Raw genomic sequence first — 26,328 nt, 5'->3', positions numbered from 1 at the left:
TAAAATAGTAAACTACTCCTTTAATGGAGTGGTAGGCTCTATGAAAGGATGTTTCACACAAAAAACTTTATTGTAGTATTTTGTTCATTAGTACACTGCAATCAAGTTTTCGAGAACTTTCAGTACAAAGCAAAAGTGTGGTGATGATGATGATGATGATATGAAAATGACAAATGATTATTGCATGTAATTTGCATCATCACACTTTTTGCTATGTACTGCAGTGTACCCTAATCCTGTGTACATTTGTAATTTGATTGAACTATCCCTTATATTGCCGTTCCTTTGGAGTTACATTTAGTTGTGCTATAAATAAATAGTAATTTATTTTTTAAAGAAAACTGCTTAAAGAATTTTTTACTTAAGTACTTTAGTTTACACCGCTGAGGAGGCGACGGCAGCAGCATCTATCCCCTTCTCATGTAATGGGGTAAGGGCCATCCCAAGGATCCCAGAATGCACTACTGTGGTAGTGGAGAACAGGAAGTTCCCGGCAGGCGGGCACCATTCTTCAGAATAAAGAAAGCGCCAGAACGGTGCAGTCAAGAAAATAACCGTTGTGTGTGTCCGTTTCAATTTACTACTACAGGTATGTAATAGCGCGTTTAAATTTTACAATATCGAACGAACATGTAATTCCATGCTAGGTAACAAATCCATTAAGGTATTATCACGTTTGATGTGTAATTATTGTGTCAAACCGAGTGAAGAACGTGGTAAACTATTTTACAAGTCACATAGCTAGAGACTTTGGGTTTGTCTGAGTGGATGTACATATTTTTCTCAAGGTAATTTCATAAAGAATCCATTTATTTTAGATTTTTTGTTGCATGTTATTGGTTTTGTGTAAAATTAACGAGCTGGTAAAATGGCGGCGCCCACTCGGTCTGTTACTACAGTGTGAACAGGAAATACAATAGTTTTTTGATTGAAATGATACAATAAAGACGCGGTTGTTCGGGAAAATAGTAACAATGCTGCCTAAAACAAACAGTGACCTTGTAATGTACTACATGTTTTTTTTGTTGGTCAATTTTATGTGAATTTATCAAATCTACTATAAAGTGCTCTTACGTTGTGTTTAATGTGAATGAATTGTTTTCAAATCACATTTTGTCACATGCGCCGAATACAACAGGTGTAGACCTTAAAGTGAAATGCTTACTTACAAGCCCTTAACCAACAATGCATTTTTAAGAAAATACCTTAGAAAAAGTAAGAGAAGAATAATTAAAGAGCAGCACTAAATAACAATAGCGGAGCAATATACAGAGTCAATATGTGGGGGAACCGGTGTCGAGGTAATTATGTACATGTAGGTAGAGGTATTAAAGTGGCTATGCATAGATAAGAGAGTAGTAGTAGTAGTAGCAGCAGCGTGTGTGGGGGCAATGCAAATAGTCTGGGTAGCATTTGATTAGCTGTTCAAGGGTCTTATGGCTTGGGGGTAGAAGTTGTTTAGAAGCCTCTTGGTCCTAGACTTGGTGCTCTGGTACTGCTTGCTGTCCGGTAGCAGAGAGAACAGTCTATGACTAGGGTGGCTGGAGTCTTTGACAATTTTAGGGCCTTCCTCCATCACTGCCTGGAATGCAGGAAGCTTGGCCCCGGTGATGTACTGGGCTGTACATACTACCCTCTGTAGTGCCTTGCAGTCAGAGGCCAAGCAGTTGCCATACCAGGCAGTGATGCAACTCAGTCAGGATGCTCTCGATGGTGCAGCTGTAGAACTTTTTGAGGATCTGAGGACCCATGCCAAATCTTTTTCAGTCTCCTGAGGGGGAATAGGTTTTGTCGTGCCCTCTTCACAACTGTCTTGGTGTGCTTAGACCATGTTAGTTTGTTGGTGATGTGGTCTCCAAGGAACTTGAAGCTATCAACCTGCTCCAATACAGCCCTGGTGTAGTACAATTCGATCTTAGTCCAGATGTTAGTCCTGTATTTGTTGTCAATGCTTAGCTACCTGATCTACTGAAATGAGATCAGTGCTTGATTTGGACAGGAGCTCACCGGAGCAGAGTACTTACATTTCTACTGCTTGAGATCATGTTCCTCTTATAGAATATTAGCTCAACAGTATTGTGGAGCTCCTGGCCCCTAAATATAAAACAGTACCGGTACCTATTTCAGTCCAAGCCAAGCACTGAATTAGATAATTGAACAAGAAGAAATATAATATATTTTTAGGGATAAAGTGCCTGAACTGTCAAGGCTAACTTTTGTCTATTTTTCTTTATTACTACTGGCTGACTCAGATTAAGTCTGAGGCCGGTAACATCAACAGTGACGACAAACCCAGCCTGCCTCTCTCCTTCCACACTGAGTCCAAACCGACAGTCACTGGGTCCTGATTGTGACAGTGGAGCCCAGTTTGCACAGCAGGATCCAGAAATGGCATCAGTGAAGCTGGAAGACTGCAGTCAAATACTGGAGCTGAATGTTAACATTAAAGATGAAGACGAGGAGAAGATTGGGACATCTGTTTCTCATGGTAAGAGCAGGTTCTAACTAAGTTTGTTATTCATTCCAACTTCCCACTGTGCATGAAAAGTTGCTGTAGAACTGTTTCATTATTAACTGTTTCAATGAGAAGGTAGATGTTATTTTATGGTACTGATACTTGCATGGTTTGACACCAGTATTGTCAGCATTTGTTTTATTCACTGGGCTATCTGGAGTGCTCAGAGTCTTTAAGAATTTTTTTTATACATGTTTTATTTCACCTTTATTTAACCAGATAAGCCAGCTGAGAACAAGTTCTCATTTACAACTGCGACCTGGCCAAGATAAAGCAAAGCAGTCCGACACAAACAACAGAGTTACACGTGGGATAAACAAATGTACAGTCAATAACACAATAGAAAAGTCTATATATAAATCTCATAATTCAAATTTCTCAAACATACAACTATTATATCCCATTTTAAAGATACACTTCTCGTTAATCCAACCACATTGTCCGATTTCAAAAAGGCTTTACGGCGAAAGCAAATTTTGCAATAATCTGAGTACAGCGCTCAGATATCAAAACAAGCCATACAGATACCCGCCATTTTGGAGTCAGCAGAAATGACAAAAATTACATTATAAATATTCACTTACCTTTGATCTTCATCAGAATGCACTCCCAGGAATCCCAGTTCCAGAATAAATGTTTGTGTTCGATAAAGTTCATCTTTGTCCAAATACCTCCATTTTGTTCGCATGTTCAGTCGAGTAATCCAAATCCACTGTGCTCGCGCGGTGAATTCAGACAAAGTCAAAAAAGTTATATTACAGTTCGTAGAAACATGTCAAACGATGTATAGAATCAATCTTTAGGATGTTTTTATCATAAATCTTCCATAATAATTTTTAAACCGGACGATTCCTTTGTCTTCAGAAATGAAAAGGAACACAGCTAACTCTCACGTGAGTGCGCGCCACTGAGCTCATATCATTTTCTCAGTCATCTGATTCCAATGGCTCTTATTCTCTCCCCATTCACAGTAGAAGCATGAAACAACGTTATGACTGGTAACATCTAGTGGAAGCCTTACGAAGTGCAAAATGATCCCATTGACACTGTATACTGCATAGGGAATCACTTGGAACAACTACAAACCTCAGATTTCAGATACTGGGGTGCAAAGGAGAAAAACAATAAATAACAGTCTGGGGATAAGGTAGTTGGATGGGTTATTTACAGATGGGCTATGTGCAGTGATCTGTGAGCTGCTCTGACAGCTGGTGCTTAAAGTTAGAGGGAGATATGAGTCTCCAGCTTCAGTGATTTTTGCAATTCGTTCCAGTCATTGGCTGCCTTTCCTTCCAGTTCTCTGCTGCCGAAGGAGGGATTGGCTTTGGGGGTGACCAGTGAAATATACCTGCTGGAGCGTGTGCTACGGGTGGGTGCTGTGACCAGTGAGTTGAGATAAGGCGGGGCTTTACCTAGCAAAGACTTTTATAGATGACTTGGAGCCAGTGGGTTTGGCGACGAATATGAAGCGAGGGCCAGCCAACGAGAGCATACAGGTCGCAGTGGTGGGTGGTATATGGGGCTTTGGTGACGAAATGGATGGCACTGTGATAGACTGCATCCAATTTGCTGAGTAGAGTATTGGAGGCTATTTTGTAAATGACATCGCTGAAGTCAAGGATCGGTACCATAGTCAGTTTTATGAGGGTATGTTTGGCAGCATGAGTGAAGGATGCTTTGTTGCGAAATAGGAAGCCGATTCTATATTTAATTTTGGGTTGGAGATGCTTAATGTGAGTCTGGAAGGAGAGTTTACAGTCTAACCAGACACCTAGGTATTTGTAGTTGTCCACATATACTAAGTCAGAACCGTCCAGAGTAGTGATACGGGCAGGTTCAGTTGAAGAGCAGTAGAGTAGAGGTGGATCAGAGAATCACCAGCAGCAAGAGCGACATCATTGATGTATACAGAGAAAAGAGTCGGCCCGAGAATTGAACCCTGTGGCACCCCCATAGAGACTGCCAGAGGTCCGGACAACGGGCCCTCCGATTTGACACACGGAACTCTATCAGAGAAGTAGTTGGTGAACCAGGCGAGGCAGTCATTAGAGAAACCAAGGCTGTTGAGTCTGCCGATAAGAATGTGGTGATTGACAGTTGAAAGCCTTTGCCAGTTAGATGAATACGGCTGCACAGTATTGTCTCTTATCGATGGCGGTTATGATATCGTTTTCGGACCTTGAGCGTGGCTGAGGTGCACCCATGACCAGCTCGGAAACCAGATTGCAAAGCGGAGAAGGTACGGTGGGATTCGTAATGGTCAGTGATCTGTTTGTTAACCTCTCTTGGGCAGGTGGGACGCTACCGTCCCACCGACGTTCACACTATTCAACAGCCAGTGAAAAATCAGAGCGCCAAATTCAAAACCACAAAATGTCATAATTCAAAGTTCTCAAACACACGACTATTTTACACCATTTTAAAGATACACGTCTCCTTAATGTAACCACATTAATGTAATGTAACCACACACGGCGAAAGCATAAAGTTAGATTATGTTAGGACAGTTCCAACACAAGAAAAACCACACAGCCGTTTTCCTAGCAAGTACAGGCATCACAAATACCAGAAATTCAGCTAAAATTATGCACTAACCTTTGACGATGTTCATCAGATGACACTCCTAGGACATCATGTTACACAATACATGCATTTTTTGTTTGATCAAGTTGATATTTATATCCAAAAACAGCCTTTTACATTGGCGCGTGATGTTCAGAAAATATTTTGCCTCCAATACTGCCGGTGAATCAGCACAACAATTTACAGAAATACTCATCATAAACATTGATAAAATATTAAACTGTTATTCAAAGAATTATAGATGAACATCTCCTTTATGCATCCGCTGTGACAGATTTCAAAAAAGCTTCACGGGGAAAGCACACTTTGCAATAATCTGAGTACCGTGCTCAAAAAATACACTAGGCAATACAGATACCCGCCATTTTGGAGTCATCTAAAATCATAAATAGCATTAGAAATATTCACTTACCTTTGATCTTCATCAGAAGGCACTTCCAGGACTCCCAGGTCCACAATAAATGTTGTTTTGTTAGATAAACTCCATAATTTATGTCCAAATACCTCCTTGTTGTTAACGCGTTCAGTAAGTTACTCCAAGTGTAGGAAGCGCGCCCAAAATGTCACGACGAAAAGTTTAAAAAAAGTAGTATTTATGTTCTTTCAAACATGTCAAACATTTTATAGCATCAATCTTTAGGGCCTTTTTAACTTAGAACTTCAATAATATTCCAACCGGACGATTCCAGTGTCTTGAAAAACGTTTTTGAACACAGCTAACTCTCACGTGAATGCGCGCCAATGAACTCATGTGCTTTCCTGAGTCAACAACTTCCAACTTCCTCTGTTCGCTCTCTGTTCATCATAGACGCCTCAAACAACTTTCTAAAGACTGTTGACATCTAGTGGAAGCCTTAGGAAGTGCAAAATGAACCCTAAGTCACTGTATTCGATAGGCAATGACTTGAAAGGACTACAAGCCTCAGATTTCCCACTTCCTGGTTAGATTTTTCTCAGGTTTTTGCCTGCCATATCAGTTCTGTTATACTCACAGACATCATTCAAACAGTTTTCAGAGTGTTTTCTATCCAAATCTACTAATAATATGCATATTCTAGTTCCTGGGCCCGAGTAGTAGGCCGTTTAATTTGGGTACGTTTTTCATCCGGCCGTGAAAATACTGCCCCCTACCCTAGAGAAGTTAACCTGTTATGGCTTGATCCCGTTAGCGGGATTGATATGACGACAGCCAGTGAAAGTGCACGACGGCAAATTCAAAACAACAAATCTCATAATTAAAATTTCTCAAACATACAAGTACTATACACCATTTTAAAGATAAGATTCCCCTAACCCTTGTTTCTCTTTCCCCTATCCTCATTTTTCTCCCCCAAATCCTGAACTACTGAGCTATTTGATCAGTTCAGTTATTGCCTTAATTCAACACACCTGGTCTACCAGGTTGGTTAACTTCTATGGGCTAGGTGGGACGTGACCGTCCCACCTGCGGGACACAGTATTCAACAGCCAGTGAAATAGCATGGTGCGAAATACAAAACAGCAAAAATCTCATAATTTCATTTTCTCAAACAACTATTTTACACCATTTTTAAAGATAAACTTCTCGTTAATCTAACCACATTGTCCGATTTCAAAAAGGCTTTTACGGCGAAAGCATAAAATTAGATTATGTTAGGACATAAACTTCACAAGAAAAACCACAGACATTTTCCAAGCAAGGACATGCATCACAAAAACCAAAAATGCAGCTAAAATATTCACTAACCTTTGATCTTCATCAGATGACACTCCTAGGACATCATGTTATACAATACATGTATGTTTTTCTCGATCAAGTTCATATTTATATCCAAAAACATCATTTTACATTGACACGTGATGTTCAGAAAATGTATTCCCACCAAAACATCCGGTGAATGTGCACATCAATTTACAAAAATACTCATCATAAACAGTGATTAAATTTACAACAGTTATTGAAAGAATTATAGATATGCTACCGCTGTGTCAGATTTTAAAATAGCTTTTCGGCGAACGCACATTTGTCAATATTCTGAGTACAGAGCTCAACCATCAAAGCAAGCTATACAGATACCAGCAAAGTTCTGGAGTCAACTAAACTCAGAATTAGTATTATAAATATTCTCTTACCTTTGCTGATCTTGGTCGGAATGCACTACCAGGACTCCTACTTCCACAATAAATGTTATTTTTGTTCGAAATACTCCATATTTATGTCCAAATACCTCCGTTTTTGTTCGTGCGTACAGATCACTATCCAAAAGGCATAACGCGTGTGCGTAAAATAAGAGACAAAAAGTCAAATAGTTCCATTACTGTTCGTAGAAACATGTCAAACGATATTTACATTCAATTTAAGGTCTTTTTACATTAAAATGTCGATAATATTCCAACCGGACAATGCGTATTCATTCCAGGAGGAAAAGAATGAGCGGCGCGCCAAACGTGAACGCGCAGTAAACAACTCCCTGCTCCCAGGCAGTCCACTGATAAACTGAGCTCCTGTTCTTTGCCCAGTAACAGGAGACACATGAAAGACGTTTTCTAAAGGCTGTTGACAGCCAATGGAAGCCTTAGGAAGTGCAAAATGACCCCACAGACACTGTAGTTTGAATAAGGATTAGATAGAACTACAAATCACTTCCTGGTTGGATTTTTTTTCTCAGGTTTTTGCCTGCCATATGAGTTCTGTTATACTCACAGACATCATTCAAACAGTTTTAGAAACTTCAGAGTGTTTCCTATCGAAATCTGCCAATAATATGCATATCTTAGTTTCTGGGAGTGAGTAGGAGGCAGTTTACTCTGGGCACGTCAGTCATCCAAGCAACTCAATACTGCCACCATCCATAAGAAGTTAACTTGTCTTTCGAAGACCGTAGAAAGGCAGGGTAGGATAGATATAGCTCTGTATCAGTTTGGGTCTAGAGTGTCTCCCCCTTTGAAGAGTGGGATGACCGCGGCAACTTTCCAATCTTTGGGTATCTCAGACGATACGAAAGAGGTTGAACAGGCTAGTAATAGGGGTTGCAACAATTGCAGTGGATAATTTTAGAAAGAGAGGGTCCAGATTGTCTAGCCCAGCTGATTTGTAGAGGTACAGATTTTGCGGCTCTTTCAGAACATCAGCTATCTGGATTTAGGTGAAGGAGAAATGGGGAGGCTTGAGGAAGTTGCTGTGGGGGGTGCAGGGCTGTTGACCGGGGTAGGGGTAGCCAGGTGGTAGTAGATTTAAAGAAGTGAAGTAGACAAACTGCCAGTGTTTTAAAAGTTCTATGAGTGAAGGAAAAAGCAGTCAACAAGTGCTCAGCATATGTGGGAACTCCTTCAAGACTTTTGGAAAAGCATTCCTCATGAAGCTGGTTGAGAGAATGCAAAGCTGTCATCAAGGCAAAGGGTGACTATTTGAAGATTCTCAAATAAGTCTAAATATAATTTTAAAAAAAAGTTATTACATGATTCCATATGTTATTTCATAGATTTGATATATTCACTATTGTTATACAATGTAGGAAATAGTAAAAATAAAGAAAAACCCTTGAATGAGTAGGTGTTCTAAAATTTTGGACCAGTAGTGTAAGTATTCAGACCCTTTGCTATGAGACTTGACGTTGAGCTCAGGTGCATCCTGTTTCCACTGATCATCCTTGAGACGCTTCTACAACTTAATTGGAGTCCACCTGTGGTAAATTCAGTTGATTGAACATGATTTGGAAAGGCACACACTTGTCTATATAAGATCCTGCGTGTCAGAGCAAAATCCAAGCCATGAGGTCGAAGGAATTGCCTGTAGAGCTCTATGAAAAAGATTATGTCGAGGCACAGATCTGGGGAAGGGAACCAATACATTTATGCAGCGTTGAAGGTCCCTGAGAACAGTTGCCTCCATCTTTCTTATTTATATATATTTTTTTTACACATTTATTAGTTCCAAATAGAACAATCAACAATTACAGAAATAGCATTTTCTTGTTTTTTTCCTCCCCCCCACACACACCCCAACCCAAAGATGGACAAAAACATAACCAAACATTAACAAAAAAAGTCCTCACATCTCCAATAAAAATAAATAAAGCCGAAGTACGGAGTAAAGGGTCTGAACTTATGTAAGTGTGATATTTCTTTTTTTTTTTGTATCATATGGTTCAAATTTAAGTTACTTTTAGAAGCACTTAAATAAGGGCTGTGTTTCGTGTAGGCTTACCCTGGCGTGACGTTTTTATAACCGTGTAAATTTCTCTTGGATAATGTGACTTATCAATATATTCGGCTGTATTTCTTCTCAGATTTGAAAATGCTAATTAGCGTCAAAGTAGACATCATGCAAAACTACAAATCCCTGCATGCTCCTGCACATCATCTCTAGCTGACACCTTTGCTAATAGGTATTGTGTCAATTTAAAGCTTGCACAAGACAGTTCACAGAATTGTCAATTTAAATAAATGCATCCCATTTATTCATTACTAAATTTTGCTGACATTAGTTAGAGATCCTTACCTTTGTCTTGATTTGGCAATCTTGTCTAGACCATCAGAATTTGTAGTTGTTTATGATAGCCACATTAGCAGCTAATTACATAACATTTTTGTGGGGGTAAATACAGTCAAATATATTGATAAGTCATCTTGTCCTAGAGAGATTTACACAGTTATCAAAACGCCAGCGTAAGCCTACATGAAACACAGCCCTAGTTTTAGGTGTTTCTAAAATCCCTTATGGGAAAAATTATTGGAACCATTTTCCTGTTTGACTGCTAGGTTTTATGCGTATTAGGATTTATACTGTGGTACTCGATTGGTATGTAGCTACCCGAAGCTAGTGGGGTGTGGATGAGCTGAGACACGTGGTAAAATGGGGGGGTGGAGTGGAGGATTGCACAAGCCTTCTGGAAGATGTGATGGTGGACAGGGGGGAAAGGATTAGTTAATATGAAATGGAGCTCACACAGTACTTTTAGAAGAGCTACAGGAGGAAAGTGAATGTGACGAGTGATGAATTAACTGGGGTGGCGGGTGCAGCGATGACCGCCGAGAAATGAGCTGAGTGTGGTGAGGAAATGAGCTGAGTGTGGTGAGGAAATGAGCTGAGTGTGGTGAGGAAATGAGCTGAGTGTGGTGAGGAAATGAGCTGAGTGTGGTGAGGAAATGAGCTGAGTGTGGTGAGGAAATGAGCTGAGTGTGGTGAGGGTAACTCGGAGGGGACTCGTGGTGATTTATTGTTTCTCTTCTGTCCAGAGGGAGTGGGTGTGACTAGGGACAAGAATTGACTTGAATTGCTCTGCGGAATTGAAAGGAGTTATAACGGGGTTAGGTTTAAGTGTTGAGGAGGAGCAGTTGAAATGGAAGATTCCAGATGTTTGGTGAGAGAAGACGTCGTCATGTGGAGTTTTGATGCAGAGTCTCTGCGATGAAGAACGTTCTGTGTGTTAGTTGTGGGGGTGCAAATGGAGCTGGAGATCTGAGGTATCAGGTGTGAGAAAGGCAGATTGAGGTTGCCAGGGTTACAGTATTACAGAAAGTGTTCTTTGCCAAAGCAGTGAAGAGAGTGGTAGAGGAAGATTGGTACAGGGTGAGGGATCTTGAGAGGATTCCTGTGAGTAGGCATAGACCAAGAGAGAGTGATGGGAAGAATATGTGCTTCATTAAGGTGGGCTTTTTAGCATTTATAGCCATGGTTGTCAATTGTATTGCAGAAATTGACAATTTATTGCTCTCAAATTTTGTACACAAATTTGTGTACATCCCTTCTTAGTGAGATTTTCTCCTTTGCAAAGATAATCCATCCACCTGACTGTTGTGGCATATCAAGAAGCTGATTGAATGGCATGATCATCATTACACAGATGCATCTTGTGTTGGTGACAAGAGTAGCTGAGTAGGTCCTGCCTTGGCAGCAGCCAATGGGGATCCCTAATAAATACAAATACAAAAATGCCACAGTCTGAAGTTTTGAGGAGCATGCTATTGGCAAGCTGACTGCAAGAATTTCCACCAAAGCTGTTGCCAGATAATTTAATGTTAATTTCTCTACCATAAACCGCCTTCAATGTTGTTTTAGAGAATTTGTCAGTAGGCTCAACCAGCCTCACATCTGCAGACTGCCGTGTATGGCATTGTGTGGTTTGCTGATGTCCATGTTGTGAACAGAGTGCCCAATGGTGGTATCAGGGTTATGGTATGGGCTGGCATATGCTACAGACAACCAACACAATTGCGTTTTTATCGATGGCAATTTGAATGCACAGAGATCCCATGACAAGATCCTGAGACCCATTGTCCTGCCATTCATCCGCCGCCATCACCTCATGTTTCAGCATGACAACGCACAGCTCCATGTCGCAAGGATCTGTACACAATTAAAAATGCTGAAAATGACCCAATTCTTCCATGGCCTGCATACTCAGACATGTCACCCTTTGAGCATGTTTGGGATCGACATGTACGACAGCTTGTTCCAGCTCCCGCCAATATCCTGGAATTTTGCACAGCCATTGAAGAGGAGTGGGACAACATTCCACAGGCCACAATCAACATCCTCACCAATTCTATGTAAAGGAGATGTGTCCCGGAATAGGCAGCGGCAGCTACCCACTTCTCCGGTGCTTAATGTGTAAATTGGGAGGGGCTGGAACCAAAAGTGAGCCCAAGAGGTGGTGACCTGGGGGTCTCTGAGGTACCAGAACACATAAAATACCTTTATAATAAAGCATTGCATGCATTATCATGGCTTTTGTGTACTGGCATAGAGCAGTGGTGTGGAGACACTTGCAAAAGTTGCACACATGGAGTACATTTATTGTAGCCTGGAGTCTGGGAAAAATGTTGCCTTTTCATTCAATTCTACATCATTTTAGATGACTGGAGACTTTCGCAGAATCTTTTTTAATACCTCACAAATGACCGAAATGACAGGCTACTTTGACACTGACAAACTGAGAATCTGAGGTCAATAAAAACGACCTTGTCTCTAATCCATCAATAGCCTAGGCCAGGTGTGAGGAGAAACACATTGTACAATATGAGGAGGAAGTTATAGTCCTAAACAAGCTTTCCAGTTTCACTGACTCACCCAATGATGTGCAGCTCACTCACCGGCCAAAAGCTTCTCTCTCTTGCTTTACTTTGTAAAACATGCTGTTCGCTCAATAAGCCTATTTGGAAGTTGAAAACTTGGTAACATACAGACGGATTAGTATTTTATTTTCAGCAGGATCCATTTGCTTTACAACCTGTGTTTTCCAGTGACTGTATTAGAAATATTGCTAAAGGCCTGTTTTGGCTGCATGCTGTTCACTGACAGATTTGCCACACGTTCCCAACTGTAGTCATGCCTTGTGATTTGGCTACACACAATCCACAGCTAGGCTATTTAAAAAATAAATAGTTATTGATCCTCTATGGCTAAATTTATAGTTTTACTCCTGGTGCAGTATTGGGTATTACTTAATTTCTCAGACTGCTGTTCTATTCTATTAGGAAATAAATGAAGTGCAATGCTGGAGAGATGAGTTGCTGGCTCATGTCTATAACAGCACAGAGAGGGAGAGAGATCATAGAAAGTGAATCTCATTTTAGTTCTGAGAGAGATACAGGCGTGCTTCTCTCTCACCACAGCAATGGCCACGCCTTGGTCTAAATAGGCTACAATGTTGCACAAACCATAAACCTGGGGCGGCCCAACATGAATACATTCTTAGAAGATCAGGCATTTCTTCACATTACGTTTTTTAGGAGGCATGACAATTACAGAGGAATCCAAATGTAATTACTCTGGTTTTATTAGGATTTTTACATTGCAAACAGTGGCAATAATTTTTCATGCTATGAGGTAGTCTACCTGATACTGGCAAATGGGTTCTGGATTGAAAGACTACAAAACTGAGAGATGCCGGAGGATCTGGCTAAAATTAAGCACCGCTCTTCTCATATAAAAGATTTTATAACTGGACGCTTCCAATGGGAACAGTTGAGTCAGTGGGCAATACCGAGCATGAGCTAGTGAGATCCTACTGGTGTGTTCTAGCACATATCTGCATATTTCTGTTAGGGAACGCCACTGTGAAGCCTTCATGTGCAAAAACTCAATTCGCGTTCCTTCTAAACAATGCACTTTTTATTTATTTTGCAAAGGGTAAACTCTACAAAACTTAGTCCACTCTGTTCACAACTGATTTTAGTTTTGGGAACAGAACTGTATTAAGATTAGATTTTTCATCGATTAGAACATTTGCAGAATGTCGGCCAAAATCCATCTCGTTCCATCTTCTCCCACTGCCGGCCAGTGGGCTTACTCTCACTAGCCTATTTGGTAGTTCGTGGAAACGCAAAGCGAATGGTTCACATTTATATATCCGGTGAAATATCTGTCTCATTGTTCTATCTGTGGCTGCGCTGTGGTAGTGGGGGAACAGTAAGTTCCGGGCAGGCACACACCATTCTTCAGAATAAAGAAAGCGCCGGAACTGTGCAGTCTGTTTCTGTATGACTACAGGTATGTAATAGCAGGTGTTAAACTTTCTAAAGTTAGAAAGAACATGTCATACCATGATGGGTAACAAATCTGTTAAATTACATCAAACCTGATAATACCTTTTCTGTCAAACAGTGAACGTGATAACTATTTTACAAAGTCCCATAGCTAGAAACTTTGGGTTTGTCTGAATGGATGTACATTTCCTGAAGGTAATTTAATCATCAATTTAATTCGGAGTTCATTTAGCATGTTGGTTTTGTGTCAAATTCATGACCTGGTAAAATGGCGGCGCCCACCCTGTCTGCGTCAACGGACTTCAGTGCGGGTGCATCAGAGAGAGACAATTTCACGGTCTCACAAACAGTAACCTCGTACTATATGGTTTTGTGCATTTATGTGAATTTGTGAAATCTACTATAAGTTAAGCGCACTTATTTAAAGGGTCTAATTTGGATGAATTCGTGTTTTGTTGTCAATGCTTAGCTACCAGATCTATTGAAATGAGATCAGTGCTTGACTTGGACAGGAGCTCACCGGAGCTGAGTACCGTCACCTAAAATGTCTACTGTTTGAGCTCATGTTCCTCTTATAGAATATTAGTTCAACAGTATTGTGGGGCTCCTGCACCTAAATATATACAGTACCGGTACCTATTTCAGTCCAAGTCATGTGGTGAATTAGATAATTGAACAAGAAGCAATATAATATATTTTTAGAGAATAAAGAATGTACCGGAACTGTCAAGACAATAACTTGTCTGTTTCTCATTGTTACTACAGGCCGACTCAGAGTAAGTCTGAGTCCGGTAACATCAACAGTGACGACAGACCCAGCCTGCCTCTCTCCTTCCACACTGAGTCCAAACCTAAAGTCACTGGGTCCTGATTGTGACAGTGGAGCCCAGTTTACACTGCAGGATCCAGAGATGGCATCAGTGAAGCTGGAAGACTGCAGTCAAACACTGGAGCTGAATGTCAACATTAAAGATGAAGAAGAGGAGGAGAAGATTGGGACATCTGTTTCTCATGGTAAGCACAGGTTCTGTCTAAGTCTGTTGTTCGCTCCAACGTCCCACTGTGCATGAAAAGTTGCAGTGGAACTTTTCAATGAGAAGCTAGATGTTTTTTCATGCTACTCAGACTTGCATGGTTTGACACCAGTATTGCCAACATTTGTTTTGTTCACTGGGCTATCTGGAGTGATCAGAGAGTAGACTAAAGAAGTGAAGTAGACACACTGCCAGTGTTTTTTAAATGTCTATGAAATGAGTCTGTGTAGGTACTGTCGTGGAAATATTGAATCAAGTATTTCTAAGATACCGGAGCTTGTGAATTGAAATAGACTTATTACAAAAGTAACAACGCCGAGCAATTCCATGGAAGAACTGATTCTCAGTACTCAGCTTTTATACAGTTTTACCCTTGCATAACATTGTCACTCCACTTTATGTAAATTATTAATACCTTCTAGCCTTGGCCACCCTAATCTTGCTGTCTTACTTATTGGCTCAGACATTAGGTCATGGATTCTATTGGTGGCGTGACATACAGACAAGCACACTCCTACTGCAGGTCTAATGGTGCCTATAACTGATTAGCTAATGTTCCTGTCCAAAGGCCTTCACAATTTCAGGCTGATGTTGTCTATGTATGATTAACCCATGTCCAGTAGCCTTCACAAGATCAGATATAGCCCAGACCAGTCACGTCTGTGTTGGTCTACCTTGCCTCATCCACACGGATTCTGCTTACTGTTTTTTATATGTCTAATGGTTAACTCGATATTGATCCAGCTCTGTACATTCAAATGGGCTCAGCCTTCATTCTGCTTACACATGTCTAATATTTAACCTTATATCGATTCTACTTCAAAGAGAACAGTATCGGAACTGAAAATCACCAGATGACTCAATTCTCTAACATTACTAACCCTTGTGATAGTGAGTGGAGAATGACACGCCCCTTTTTAGCTTTCAACTCTTACCCGCTTAGTAGTTTTATTCCCCTTTTGTGTTGTACAGCCTACTGATATGAATACATACACTACCGTTCAAAAGTTTGGGGTCACTTAGAAATGTCCTTGTTTTGAAAGAAAAGCTATTTTTTTTGTAAAATAAAATATCAAATTGATCAGAAATAGTGTAGACATTGTTAATGTTGTAAATGACTATCGTGGCTGGAAACGGCAGATTTTTTATGGAATATCTACATAGGCGTACAGAGGCCCATTATCAGCAACCATCACTCCTGTGTTCCAATGGCACGTTGTGTTAGCTAATCCAAGTTTATCATTTTAAAAAGGCTAATTGATCATTAGAAAACTTTTTTGAAATGATACACTTGGATTAGCTAACATAACATTACATTCGAACACAGGAGTGATGGTTGCTGATAATGGGCCTCTGTACGCCTATGTAGATATTCCATAAAAAATCTGCCGTTTCCAGCCACGATAGTCATTTACAACATTAACAATGTCTACACTATTTCTGATCAATTTGATATTTTATTTTATAAAAAATTGCTTTTCTTTCAAAACAAGGACATTTAACAGTGACCCAACTTTTTTTTAAATGTAGTGTATGTCACCCGGTACAGCCAGAAGAGGACCGGCCACCCCTTTGAGCCTGGTTCCTCTCTTTCTTCCTAGGTTCCTGCTTTCTAGGAAGTTTGTCATAACCACTGTGCTTCTGCATTGCATGCTCTTTTGTGATTTTAGGCCGGATTTCTGTAAAGCACTTTGACAACTGCTGATGTAAAAAGGGCTTCGTAAAATAAATTTGATTGACATGTACAGTACCAGTCAAAAGTTTGGACACCTACTCATTCAAGGGTTTTTCTTTCTGAATTGTAGAATAATTGTGACGACATCAAAACTATGAAACAACATATATGGAATAGTGTAGTAACCAAAAAAGTGTTAAACAAATCAATATATTTGAGATGCTTCAAAGTAGCCACCCTTTGCCTTGACAGCTTTGCAAACGCTTGGCATTCTCTCATCCAGCTTCATAAGGTAGTCACCGGAATGCATTTCAATTAACAGGTGTGCCTTCGTAAAAGTTCATTTGTGGAATATTTTTCCTTAATGCGTTTGAGCCAATCAGTTGTGTTGTGACAAGGTAGGGGTGGTATACAGAAGATGGTCCTATTTGGTAAAAAAAACAGGTTGATATTATGGCAAGAACAGCTCAAATAAGCAAAGTGAAACGAAATTCCATCATTACTTTAAGACCTGAAGCTCAGTCAATCTGGAACATTTCAAGAACTTTGACAGTTTCTTCAAGTGCAGTCGCAAAAACCATCAAGCGCTATGATGAAACTGGCTTTCGTGAGGATCGCCACAGGAATGGAAGACCCAGAGTTACCTCTGCTGCAAGGGATAAGTCAGTTAGAGTTACCAGCCTCAGAAATTGCAGCCCAAATAAATGCTTCGGAGTTCAAGTAACAGACACATCAACTGTTCAGAGTAGACTGTGTGACTTAGGCCTTCATGGTCGGATTGATGCAAAGAAACCACTACTAAAGCACACCAATAAGAAGATACTTGCTTTGGCTAAGAAACACGAGCAATGGACATTAGACCTGTGGAAATCTGTCCTTTGGTCTGATGAGTCCAAGTTTCAGATTTTTGCTTCCAACCGCCGTGTCTTTGTGAGACGCAGAGTAGGTGACCGGATGATCTCCGCATGTGTATTTCCTACCGTGAAGCATGGAGGAGGTGTGATGTTGTGGGGGTGCTTTGCTGGTGACTGTCTGATTTACTTAAAATTCAAGGCACATGTAACCAGCATGGCTACCACAGCATTCTGCAGCGATACGCCATTCCAGCTCGTTTGGGCTTAGTGGGACTCATTTGTTTTTCAACAAGATCACCCAACACACCTCCAGGCTGTGTAAGGGCTATTTGACCAAGAAGGAGAGTGATGGAGTGCTGCATCAGATGACCTGGCCTCCACAATCACCAGACCAAAACCCAATTGAGATTGTTTAGGATGAGTTGGATTGCAGAGTGAAGGAAAAGCAGCCAACAATTGCTCAGCGTGTGTGTGAACTTCAAGAATGTTGGAAAAGCATTCCTCGTGAAGCTGGTTCAGAGAGTGCCAAGAGTGTGCCAAGCTGTCAAGGCAAGGGGTGACTACTTTCAAGAATCTAAACTACAAGCTATTTTGATTTAACACTTTTTTGGGGGGGGGTTACATGATTCCATATGTGTTATTCCATAGTTTTTATGTTTTCTCTATTATTATTCAATGTAGAAAATAGTACAAATAAAGAGAACCCCTTGAATGAGTAGGTGTGTCCAAACTTTTGACTGGTACTGTATATTACGCCAACTGCCTGGTTCTTCTGATGTTCACACAGGAGATCATGTTGAGACATTCTCTACATCCAGAGAGCAACAGCAGGAAGATCACAGAGCTAAGAGGTCTCACCACTGCCCACATTGTGAGGAGATTTTCCCAATTCTATCAACGCTAAAAATCCACCTACAAATGCATACAGGAGAGAATCTGTATTTCTGCACTGACTGTGGGAAGAGATTCAAAACATCATCTGAGCTAAAAGTTCATCAAAGAACACACACAGGAGAGAAGCCTTACTCCTGCTCTGACTGTGGAAAATGCTTCATAACATCATCTAAGCTAAAAGTTCATCAAAGAACACACACTGGAGAAAAGCCTTACTTCTGCTCTGACTGTGGAAGACGTTTCTCTCAACCGAGCCACCTAAAACAACATGAACGCATACACACAGGAGAGAAGCCTTACTCCTGCTCTGACTGTGGGGCGAATTTCTCTCAACTGGTCCACTTAAAAAGTCACCAAGGTATACATAAAGAAGGTATACATAAAGGAGATAAGCCTTACTCCTGCTCTGACTGTAGGAAGAGCTTCTCTCAACTGGGCCACTTAAAACGTCACCAAGGTATACATAAAGGAGATAAGCCGTACTCCTGCTCTGACTGTGGAAAGAGTTTCTCTCACTCGAGCTACCTAAAACAACATGAACGTATACACAGAGGAGAGAAGCCATACTCCTGCTCTGACTGTGGAAAATGCTTCATGACATCATCTGAGCTAAAAGTTCACCAGAGAACACACACAGGAGAAAGGCCTTACTTCTGCTCTGACTGTAGGGCGAGTTTCTCTCAATCGAGCCACCTAAAACGTCATGAACGTATACACACAGGAGAGAAGCCTTACACCTGCTCGGACTGTGGGAAATGCTTCATAACATCATATGAGCTAAAAGTTCACCAGAGAACACACACAGGAGAGAAGCCTTACTCCTGCTCTGACTGTGGAAGGAGTTTCTCTCGACTGAGCAACTTTAAAAAACATGAACGTATACATGAAGGAGAGAAGCCTTACTCCTGTTCTGACTGTAGGGTGAGTTTCTCTCAAATGGGCCAGTTAAAAAGACACCAAGGTGTACATAATAGTAGCCTCATCAGTTCTCTCAGACCAGCTAAGATTAGTCACTCCACTTAATTCTCATCTCATAAAATAATTGGCAACATTGAGTTGGATCAAATGAAGAAAGTGTAGAACACTATTGTAATCCTATTGTTTCTCACTGTGAGAACAAGGCAGAGGAAAGGGAGTGTCATAGAATGTTAGCCTCTTTTTACTGATCAGTGTACATCTTGTCAGTTTTGCTGTGTTTTTTTAGCCCGCGTCCATAGACACATACCAGCTCTACTAGTACTGCACCTGTCGACGACACAAGTTGTTCTGCTTCCATGAGCACATCCAATGCTAGCATCAGTAATTCTACATTTGTTGTTTGCCCAGCTAGCATGGACACTGCGGCTGCATCAGAATCACAACTGTCAGAGCTACTGCCTGCTTACTCGGGAAAGCACCAAACAACAGACAGGGATGTTGGACCATCGAAGAGGTGCAAATATGATGAGACCTACATTGATTTGGGGTTCACTTATATTGGGAATAGTGCCTTTACTCAGCCACAGTGTGTTATCTCACAACTCGATGAAACCTTCACTTTTGTGAATGCAGACATTTAGAAACAAAACATGCCAATTTGAAAAATAAGCCACAGGAGTTTTTTGAGCGAGAGTTGAGACGACTTTCCAGTAGTAAGACATGTATAAACCAACAGATGCCATTAATAAGAAGGGGCTAGAAGCATCTTATATTGTGAGCTACTGAGTGGCTAGGACAGGCAAGCACCATACCATTGTGGAGGACTTAATTCTTCCTGCTTCTGCGGATATGACTGCGACAATGCTGGGGGAAAAGCCAAAAAAGCTATACTGTTTCATGATGCATCAGTGACATGGCAGATGTTTTGAAACAATTACTGCTTTGCGTACAAGCCAGTGAATTCTATGCGTTACAGCTGGATGAGTCAACAGACATGGCGGGCCTGGCACAGCTCCTGGTATATGTCCGTTACGTTTTTGGGGGGTCAATTAAGGAAGACATCCTCTTCTGCAAACCACTTGAAACCGGGACAACAGGGCATCTTTTTAAAGTACTGGACAGCTTTGTGACATCAAATGGACTTTGGTGGTCAAGATGTTGGTATCTGTACTGATGGCGCAAAAGTCATGACAGGGCGACAGTGAAGTGGTAACACGCGTGCAAGCAGTTGCTCCCAACATTACTTGGGTACACTGCAGCATCAACCGAGAGGCTCCTGCTGCCAAGGGAATGCTTGACAGCTTGAAAGACGTTTTGGACACTACAGTGAAAATGGTTAACTTTGTTAACAAGGACAACACACAGGTCTTTCCATCATTGTATGATTTTGTTTGTCTGAAAATGAACTCAAGCTTACGGACAAGGTCAAATGTGATCTAGCGAAGCACCTGAGTGAGTTTGGTGTGTAATTACGCAGATACTTTCCTGAAACGGATGACAAACTGGATTCGTTACCTCTTTCATGCCCTACCTCCAGTCCACTTACCGATATCTGAACAAGAGAGCCTCATAAAATTTGCAACAAGCGGTTCTGTGAAAATGTAATTTAATCAGAAGCTACTGCCAGATTTCTGAATTGGGCTGCGCTCAGAGTATCCTGCCTTGGCAAATCGCGCTGTTAAGACACTGATACCCTTTGCAACCACGTACCTATGTGAGAGTGGATTCTCGGCCCTCACTAGCATGAAAACTAAATACAGGCACAGACTGTGTGTGGAAAAGGATTTAAGACCGACTCTCTCCAATACAACCCAACATTGCAGAGTTATGTGCATCCTTTCAAGCACACACTTCTCATTAACCTGTGGTGAGTTATTAACAATTTTCAATGAGCAAGTAAGGTTTTATATGTAAGATGGCTAAATAAAGAGCAAAATTGATTATTATTATTTGTGCCCTGGTCCTATAAGAACTCTGTCACTTCCCACGAGCCTGGTTGTGACAAACTCACACTCATTCTTATGTTTAATAAATGTATCGTGTGTGTGTGTGTGTGTGTGTGTGTGTGTGAGAGAGAGACAGGCTAACAATATTTGAGAGCGCGCTGACCCTGGTGCTAGAGGGGTACGCAGCTGGAGGTTGAATGTTTGAAGGGGTACGGGACTATAAACATTTTGGGAAACGCTGGTCTAGATAATCCCAGTTCCTGCTGTGTCATGCTGATGGGATACTAGGGTATGGAGAAAACCATGAGTGAATGCATCCATGCCGTGTATCAGCATTGCAGGCTGGTGGTGGTGGTGTGATGGTGTGTTTTCATGGCACACATTGGTCCCCTTGATAAAAGCGGAGCAACGTTTTAATGCCACAGGATGTCTAAACATCATTGCCAATCAGGTGCATCCCTTCATGGCAGCAGTGTATCCAGCTGCAAATTGATTTTTTTCAGCAGGATTATGCCCCATGCCACAAGGCTTGTCCAGGAATGGTTCCATGGAAACCGTGACAGGGAATTCAGCTTACTGCAGTGGCCTGCCGAGTCACCAGATCTCAATCCAATTGTGCATCTGTGGGAGGATATGGAACGAGCTATTCAGAGTAGAGATCCACTCCCAGCCAACCCGACACAACTGTGGGAGCATTGGAGTCATCATGGCCCAGCATCCCTGTGGGTTTCTTTCGACATCATGTGGAGTCCATGGCCTGACGAATTGAGGCTGTTCTGAGGACAAAGGGGATTGCAACTCAATATTAGGAAGGTGTTCCTAATGTTTTGTATACTCAGTGCCAAAGAAAATTATTCAGACTCCTGGACTTTTTCCATATTTTGTTACAAAAAATCCTCAATCTACACACAATAGCCCATAATGACAAATTGAAAACAGTTTTTAGATTTTTTGGGAAAATAATAAATAAGGATTCATACTGTTTACTATGGAGACTCAATTGTTCTCAGATGCATCCTGTTTCCATTAAGTATCCTTGTGATGTTTCAACAACTTGATTTGGAGTCCACTTTGTAAATGTAATTCAAACAGGCACACACCTGCCTATATAAGGTCCCACAGTTGACAGTGCATGTCAGAGCATAGTGAAGCATGGTGGTGACAGCATCATGCTGTAGGTATGTTTTTCAACGGCAGGGACTGGGAGACTAGTCAGGATCGAGGGGAAAGTTGAACGGAGCAAAGCACAGAGAAATCCTTGATGAAAACCTGCTCCAGAGTGCTCAGGACCTCACACTGGTCCACCTTCCAACAGGACAACAACCCTAAGCACACAGCTAAGTCAATGTTTGCAAAATACCTGTTTTTGAGTTGTAATTTTGGGGTGTTGTGTGTAGATTGATGAGGAAAAAAACGATTTAATACATTTTATAATAATGCTGTAACGTAACAAAAGGTGGAAAAAGTCAAGGGGTTTGAATACTTTTTGAATGCACTGTATCAGATCATTTGTAAGTCGCTCTGGATAAGAGCGTCTGCTAAACGACTTAAATGTTAAATGTAAATGTAAATGTGATGATCCGTTTTCAGCATTAGTTTCGGTGGATTATTTTTATATTAGCAAACACGTTTTGTTTAATGAGAAACAAGCTATGAATTGACTAGTGTTTATTAAATTGTCTTTTAATGCTAGATTCATTAGTTTAGTCAGTGATGAATTTATTTTAACAACTGTTGAAGTTAATTGATATAATGTTTGTACATTAATTTGTTCTGGGCAACATCTTCTCTTGTGTATAATTTTAAGTGAAACAAACTGTTTTAAGTGAAATAGTGTCTATATATGAACCAAATTTGATCCCATTCACATTCTCACAAACAAATGGCCTACACTGTGTATATACAATTGTTGACATCCGATGGTCATTTTTATGGTGGGTTGCAAAATGCAGGATCCTTCCAAGTTGAACCCACCAGAGGGGGACTGTCATAACTGGCCTGTGAGGATCAGGTTACAGTGGATCACGGTTCTACAGAGATATCTCTCCCTCCCGAAGAGGGGGAGAAGTATAGAGGGATTGATGAGGGGCGTTTATGACCTCACGCCCATGGTAAATTTTATAAGGCAACAGCCCAACTCCATTCTGTTCTCTAATGTGAGAGACTGGAATGTCTGTGTGCCTTAGGAAGAGTTTACAGCTCAAAACTACACAACATCAAATAAATGGACTTTGGGACATGTATATTTGATCAGCCAAATGGTGGAAACAATGATGGCTGGAATATGAAAATGAATGTCTATTTTATGATGTTCTTAAAAGTTAGTTGAGGATGTGATAACGAAAACATTAACTTGAAGAGTTTTCATAATGTATATGTGATGTTTACATACTTTGTGTAGAAAATATGCAGATGAAAGAGAATGTTTTGGTGATAAGACTGATTTTAGTTGTCTAAACGAGATCATAGTAAATCCTAATACCTTGCCTTGTAACTAGCTACACCTAGGGAACCCAGAGAGTGTGTCATGAAGATGGAAACGCCCCTTTCTACTCTAGGGTATAAAACATGAGTTAAGAATTTACATATCAGACTAAGTTGACCATGCGCTGCAGCCGAGGTCTACGACAAGTCGTGACCCCAAAACGCAACACGAGGTTGAAGACAAAGTAAATCTCTGAATAATCAAGTTTATGGTGGAGTAGCTATTCTAAGTTCTGTATCTAGGAAGTTGAATTTAAGCAGAACCATCCGGCTATTCTTTTCAAGTCACCGGTTGTCTACACGGCCCTCTTACCCACGCCGTGCGCATCGACACGGCTGATTAGCCTCCTCAGAAGCCCACTCTCACAGAACAAGTGCAAGGAAACTGACAACTAAGAGAAAGGACAATGTGACATCGTTTGGAAAATCAGAGACTTACACCTGAAGACGAATGACCAATGCGTTGGCCAAACCTTTCCCACTAAGCGGAACTCGACCCACAAAGAGATACCCAACGGAGAACTTCAACACGTAAATACATGCATTACACTTTTTACCCATAACAGGGGCAGTTCAGGGCAAGGTGTTAGGGCTGAAACTAAGCATAGTTTACAAATGTATCCAAGTGTTGAATTTCTCTCTCTCTCTCTCTCTCTCTCTCTCTCTCTCTCTCTCTCTCTCTCTCTCTCTCTCTCTCTCTCTCTCTCTCTCTCTCTCTCTCTCTCTCTCTCTCTCGTTGGTCCACTAGGGACCTCTTGCCATTGTATGAAGTTTTAACCAATAACCTGGACTGTTTGTGTATATTTATCTTATGTTATCATTTAACTGGTTAGTAAATAAATAATCAACTCAATTTGTGTGTTACGGAATAATTAGTGAGACCCGGGTTTGTGCAGATTTACTAATTATATGACATTCAGAATGAGACTGAGGAAATGAATTAATTGGTGACTGCTATGAAATCTATATATTCTGAGTTAATTTGGGAAACGGTAACTCATTAAACAAACTTTTCCCGTGGTGCTCCAGGTTACTGAGTTAATTGTTACAGGATTAATTTAATCACGTAATAATAAACAGTTAATTATTTGATAAATAGCATGTCATCACATTAACGATAAAGTCACGACATATTGATGCCCCCGTACGAGGAATCTAAGATAAAACTTGGCCTCACTGTTGAATTCAGTCCATAGGAATTGTGTAGCAAGTTACTCATACACCAATCAGGATTATTGTTGAGAGTGGCGTGTGTGTGGTTTTTCTTTTTCACCAAGATACTAGTGGAGCAAAATTGACTCGTGTTGTATATCTGACACAAATCAGTGTGTAGGGGATTTACTGAATGCTATGAGCTAGGGCGTATGTACCACCCGATGCAGGCATTCTGAGAAAAATACTAGTTGGGCCCAATGTAGTGTTATTTCTGTCTATCGCGTCCAGGAACTAGTAGACTTGGTCATAATTAATTTATTGAGCGTGGACATATGGCCAGCCGATTAAAATTTAAGTAGATATTGGCTTGACCAAGTTAGTAATTATCTCTCTGTCTCGCGTTTTCATTGGTGCGAGTAGACCAACGGTGTATTTGTGTTTTCCGCACGTTCCGGTTAATTGCAAAAAATATTGCTGAAACGTTGAACGTGAGACGTCACTTAGTAAACCCGTTCTCTTGTTGGAGGGGACTTTTGTTGTGCGGAGTCTCACTTTCCAGCACAAGTGAAGCTAAGCATTGCACCAAATGCTAAGCTAACAAGGGGGAGGAGACATTTTTGTTTAACCCTTTGTTCAAAGTGAAATCCCTTGCCGTGCGGGAATCCCATGTGATTTCAGCTTGTGCTATCAGTGACCTCTGGTGCTGAAGAATCGCCAGTAATTGTTTTTAAATAATTCGGGTTACACTCAATGATATGATTTTCAACTTTCTACATAAACTTAGATTAAGCAACGTTTTCAGGTTAATTTAAAGTTTAATTTCCAAATAGCCTAGACAGGTATGATTCATCAATAACATTATTTAAATTGAACAATTACATTTACGAGCTCATTAGAGCCAACTCCCACATTACTGATCTGGTATTGTTGGAAGTCCCGCCTTTGCTAGAATCCAGTGGGATTTCAGCTTTCAGGGATAAGTGGTGGTGATGAATAGCAAGTAATTACATTTTTTTTTACATTTTTAGAGTTTCTTTCTTGTGACCGCAACCATATGCTCAAATCAAATTTTATTGGGTCACATACACATGGTTAGCAGATGTAAATGCGAGTGTAGCGACATGCTTGTGCTTCTAGTTCAGACAGTGCAGTAATATCTAACAAGTAATCTAACAATTCCACAACTACCTAATACAGACAAATCTAAAGGGATGGAATAAGAATATGTACATATAAACATATGGATGAGCGGCATAGGCAAGATGCAATAGATGGTATAAGATACAGTACAAACATAAAGATGAGTATTGTAGGATATGTAAACATTATTAAAGTGGCATTTTTTAAAGTGACTAGTGATCCATTTATTAAAGTGGCCAATGATTTGAGTCTTTATGTAGGCAGCAGCCTCTCTGTGTTAGTGATGGTTTTTCAGTCTCTCAGTCCCAGCTTTGATGCACCCGTACTGACCTTGCCTTCTGGATGGTAGCGGGGTTAACAGGCAGTGGCTCGGGTGGTTGTTGTCCTTGATATTTTTGGTCTTCCTGTGACATCGGGTGCTGTAGGTGTCCTGGAGGGCAGGTAGTTTGCCCCCGGTGATGTGTTGTGCAGACCGCACCACCCGCTAGAGAGCCTTGCGGTTGAGGGCGGTGCAGTTGCCGTACCAGGCTATGATACAGCCCGACAGGATGCTCTCAATTGTGCATCTGTAAAAGTTTGTCAGGGTTTTAGGTGACGAGCCAATTTTCTTCAACCTCCTGCTGTTGCCGAGGAACTTAAGAACTTTCCACCTTTTCCACTA

At 40.9% G+C, this 26,328-nt stretch overlaps 1 protein-coding gene across 1 annotated transcript; it reads left to right on the top strand.

The window, feature by feature from the left end:
• Positions 1–486: 486 nt before the first annotated feature.
• Positions 487–20,038, top strand: LOC106571986 (zinc finger protein OZF-like). The gene is made up of 4 exons (XM_045696770.1): positions 487–589; positions 2,243–2,488; positions 14,333–14,581; positions 17,918–20,038. The coding sequence occupies exons 2-4, from the start codon at positions 2,389–2,391 to the stop codon at positions 19,045–19,047; spliced, it is 1,479 nt and encodes a 492-aa protein (XP_045552726.1). The 5' UTR covers positions 487–589; positions 2,243–2,388; the 3' UTR covers positions 19,048–20,038.
• The last annotated feature ends 6,290 nt before the right edge of the window (positions 20,039–26,328 follow it).

Source organism: Salmo salar, chromosome ssa16 (genome assembly GCF_905237065.1).
Source record: "Salmo salar chromosome ssa16, Ssal_v3.1, whole genome shotgun sequence".
In the NCBI taxonomy this organism is placed as follows: Eukaryota; Metazoa; Chordata; class Actinopteri; order Salmoniformes; family Salmonidae; genus Salmo; species Salmo salar.
Note: the sequence above shows the minus strand (reverse complement) of the source record. Positions and strands in the feature narration are given on the sequence as shown.

Excerpts from the sequence above, each read along its gene's own strand:
- LOC106571986 (XM_045696770.1), top strand. The coding sequence starts at position 2,389 with ATGGCATCAGTGAAGCTGGAAGACTGCAGTCAAATACTGGAGCTGAAT. Across the intron at positions 2,489-14,332 it reads TGGGACATCTGTTTCTCATG|GCCGACTCAGAGTAAGTCTG; the intron begins GTAAGAGCAGGT and ends TTGTTACTACAG. Across the intron at positions 14,582-17,917 it reads TGGGACATCTGTTTCTCATG|GAGATCATGTTGAGACATTC; the intron begins GTAAGCACAGGT and ends ATGTTCACACAG.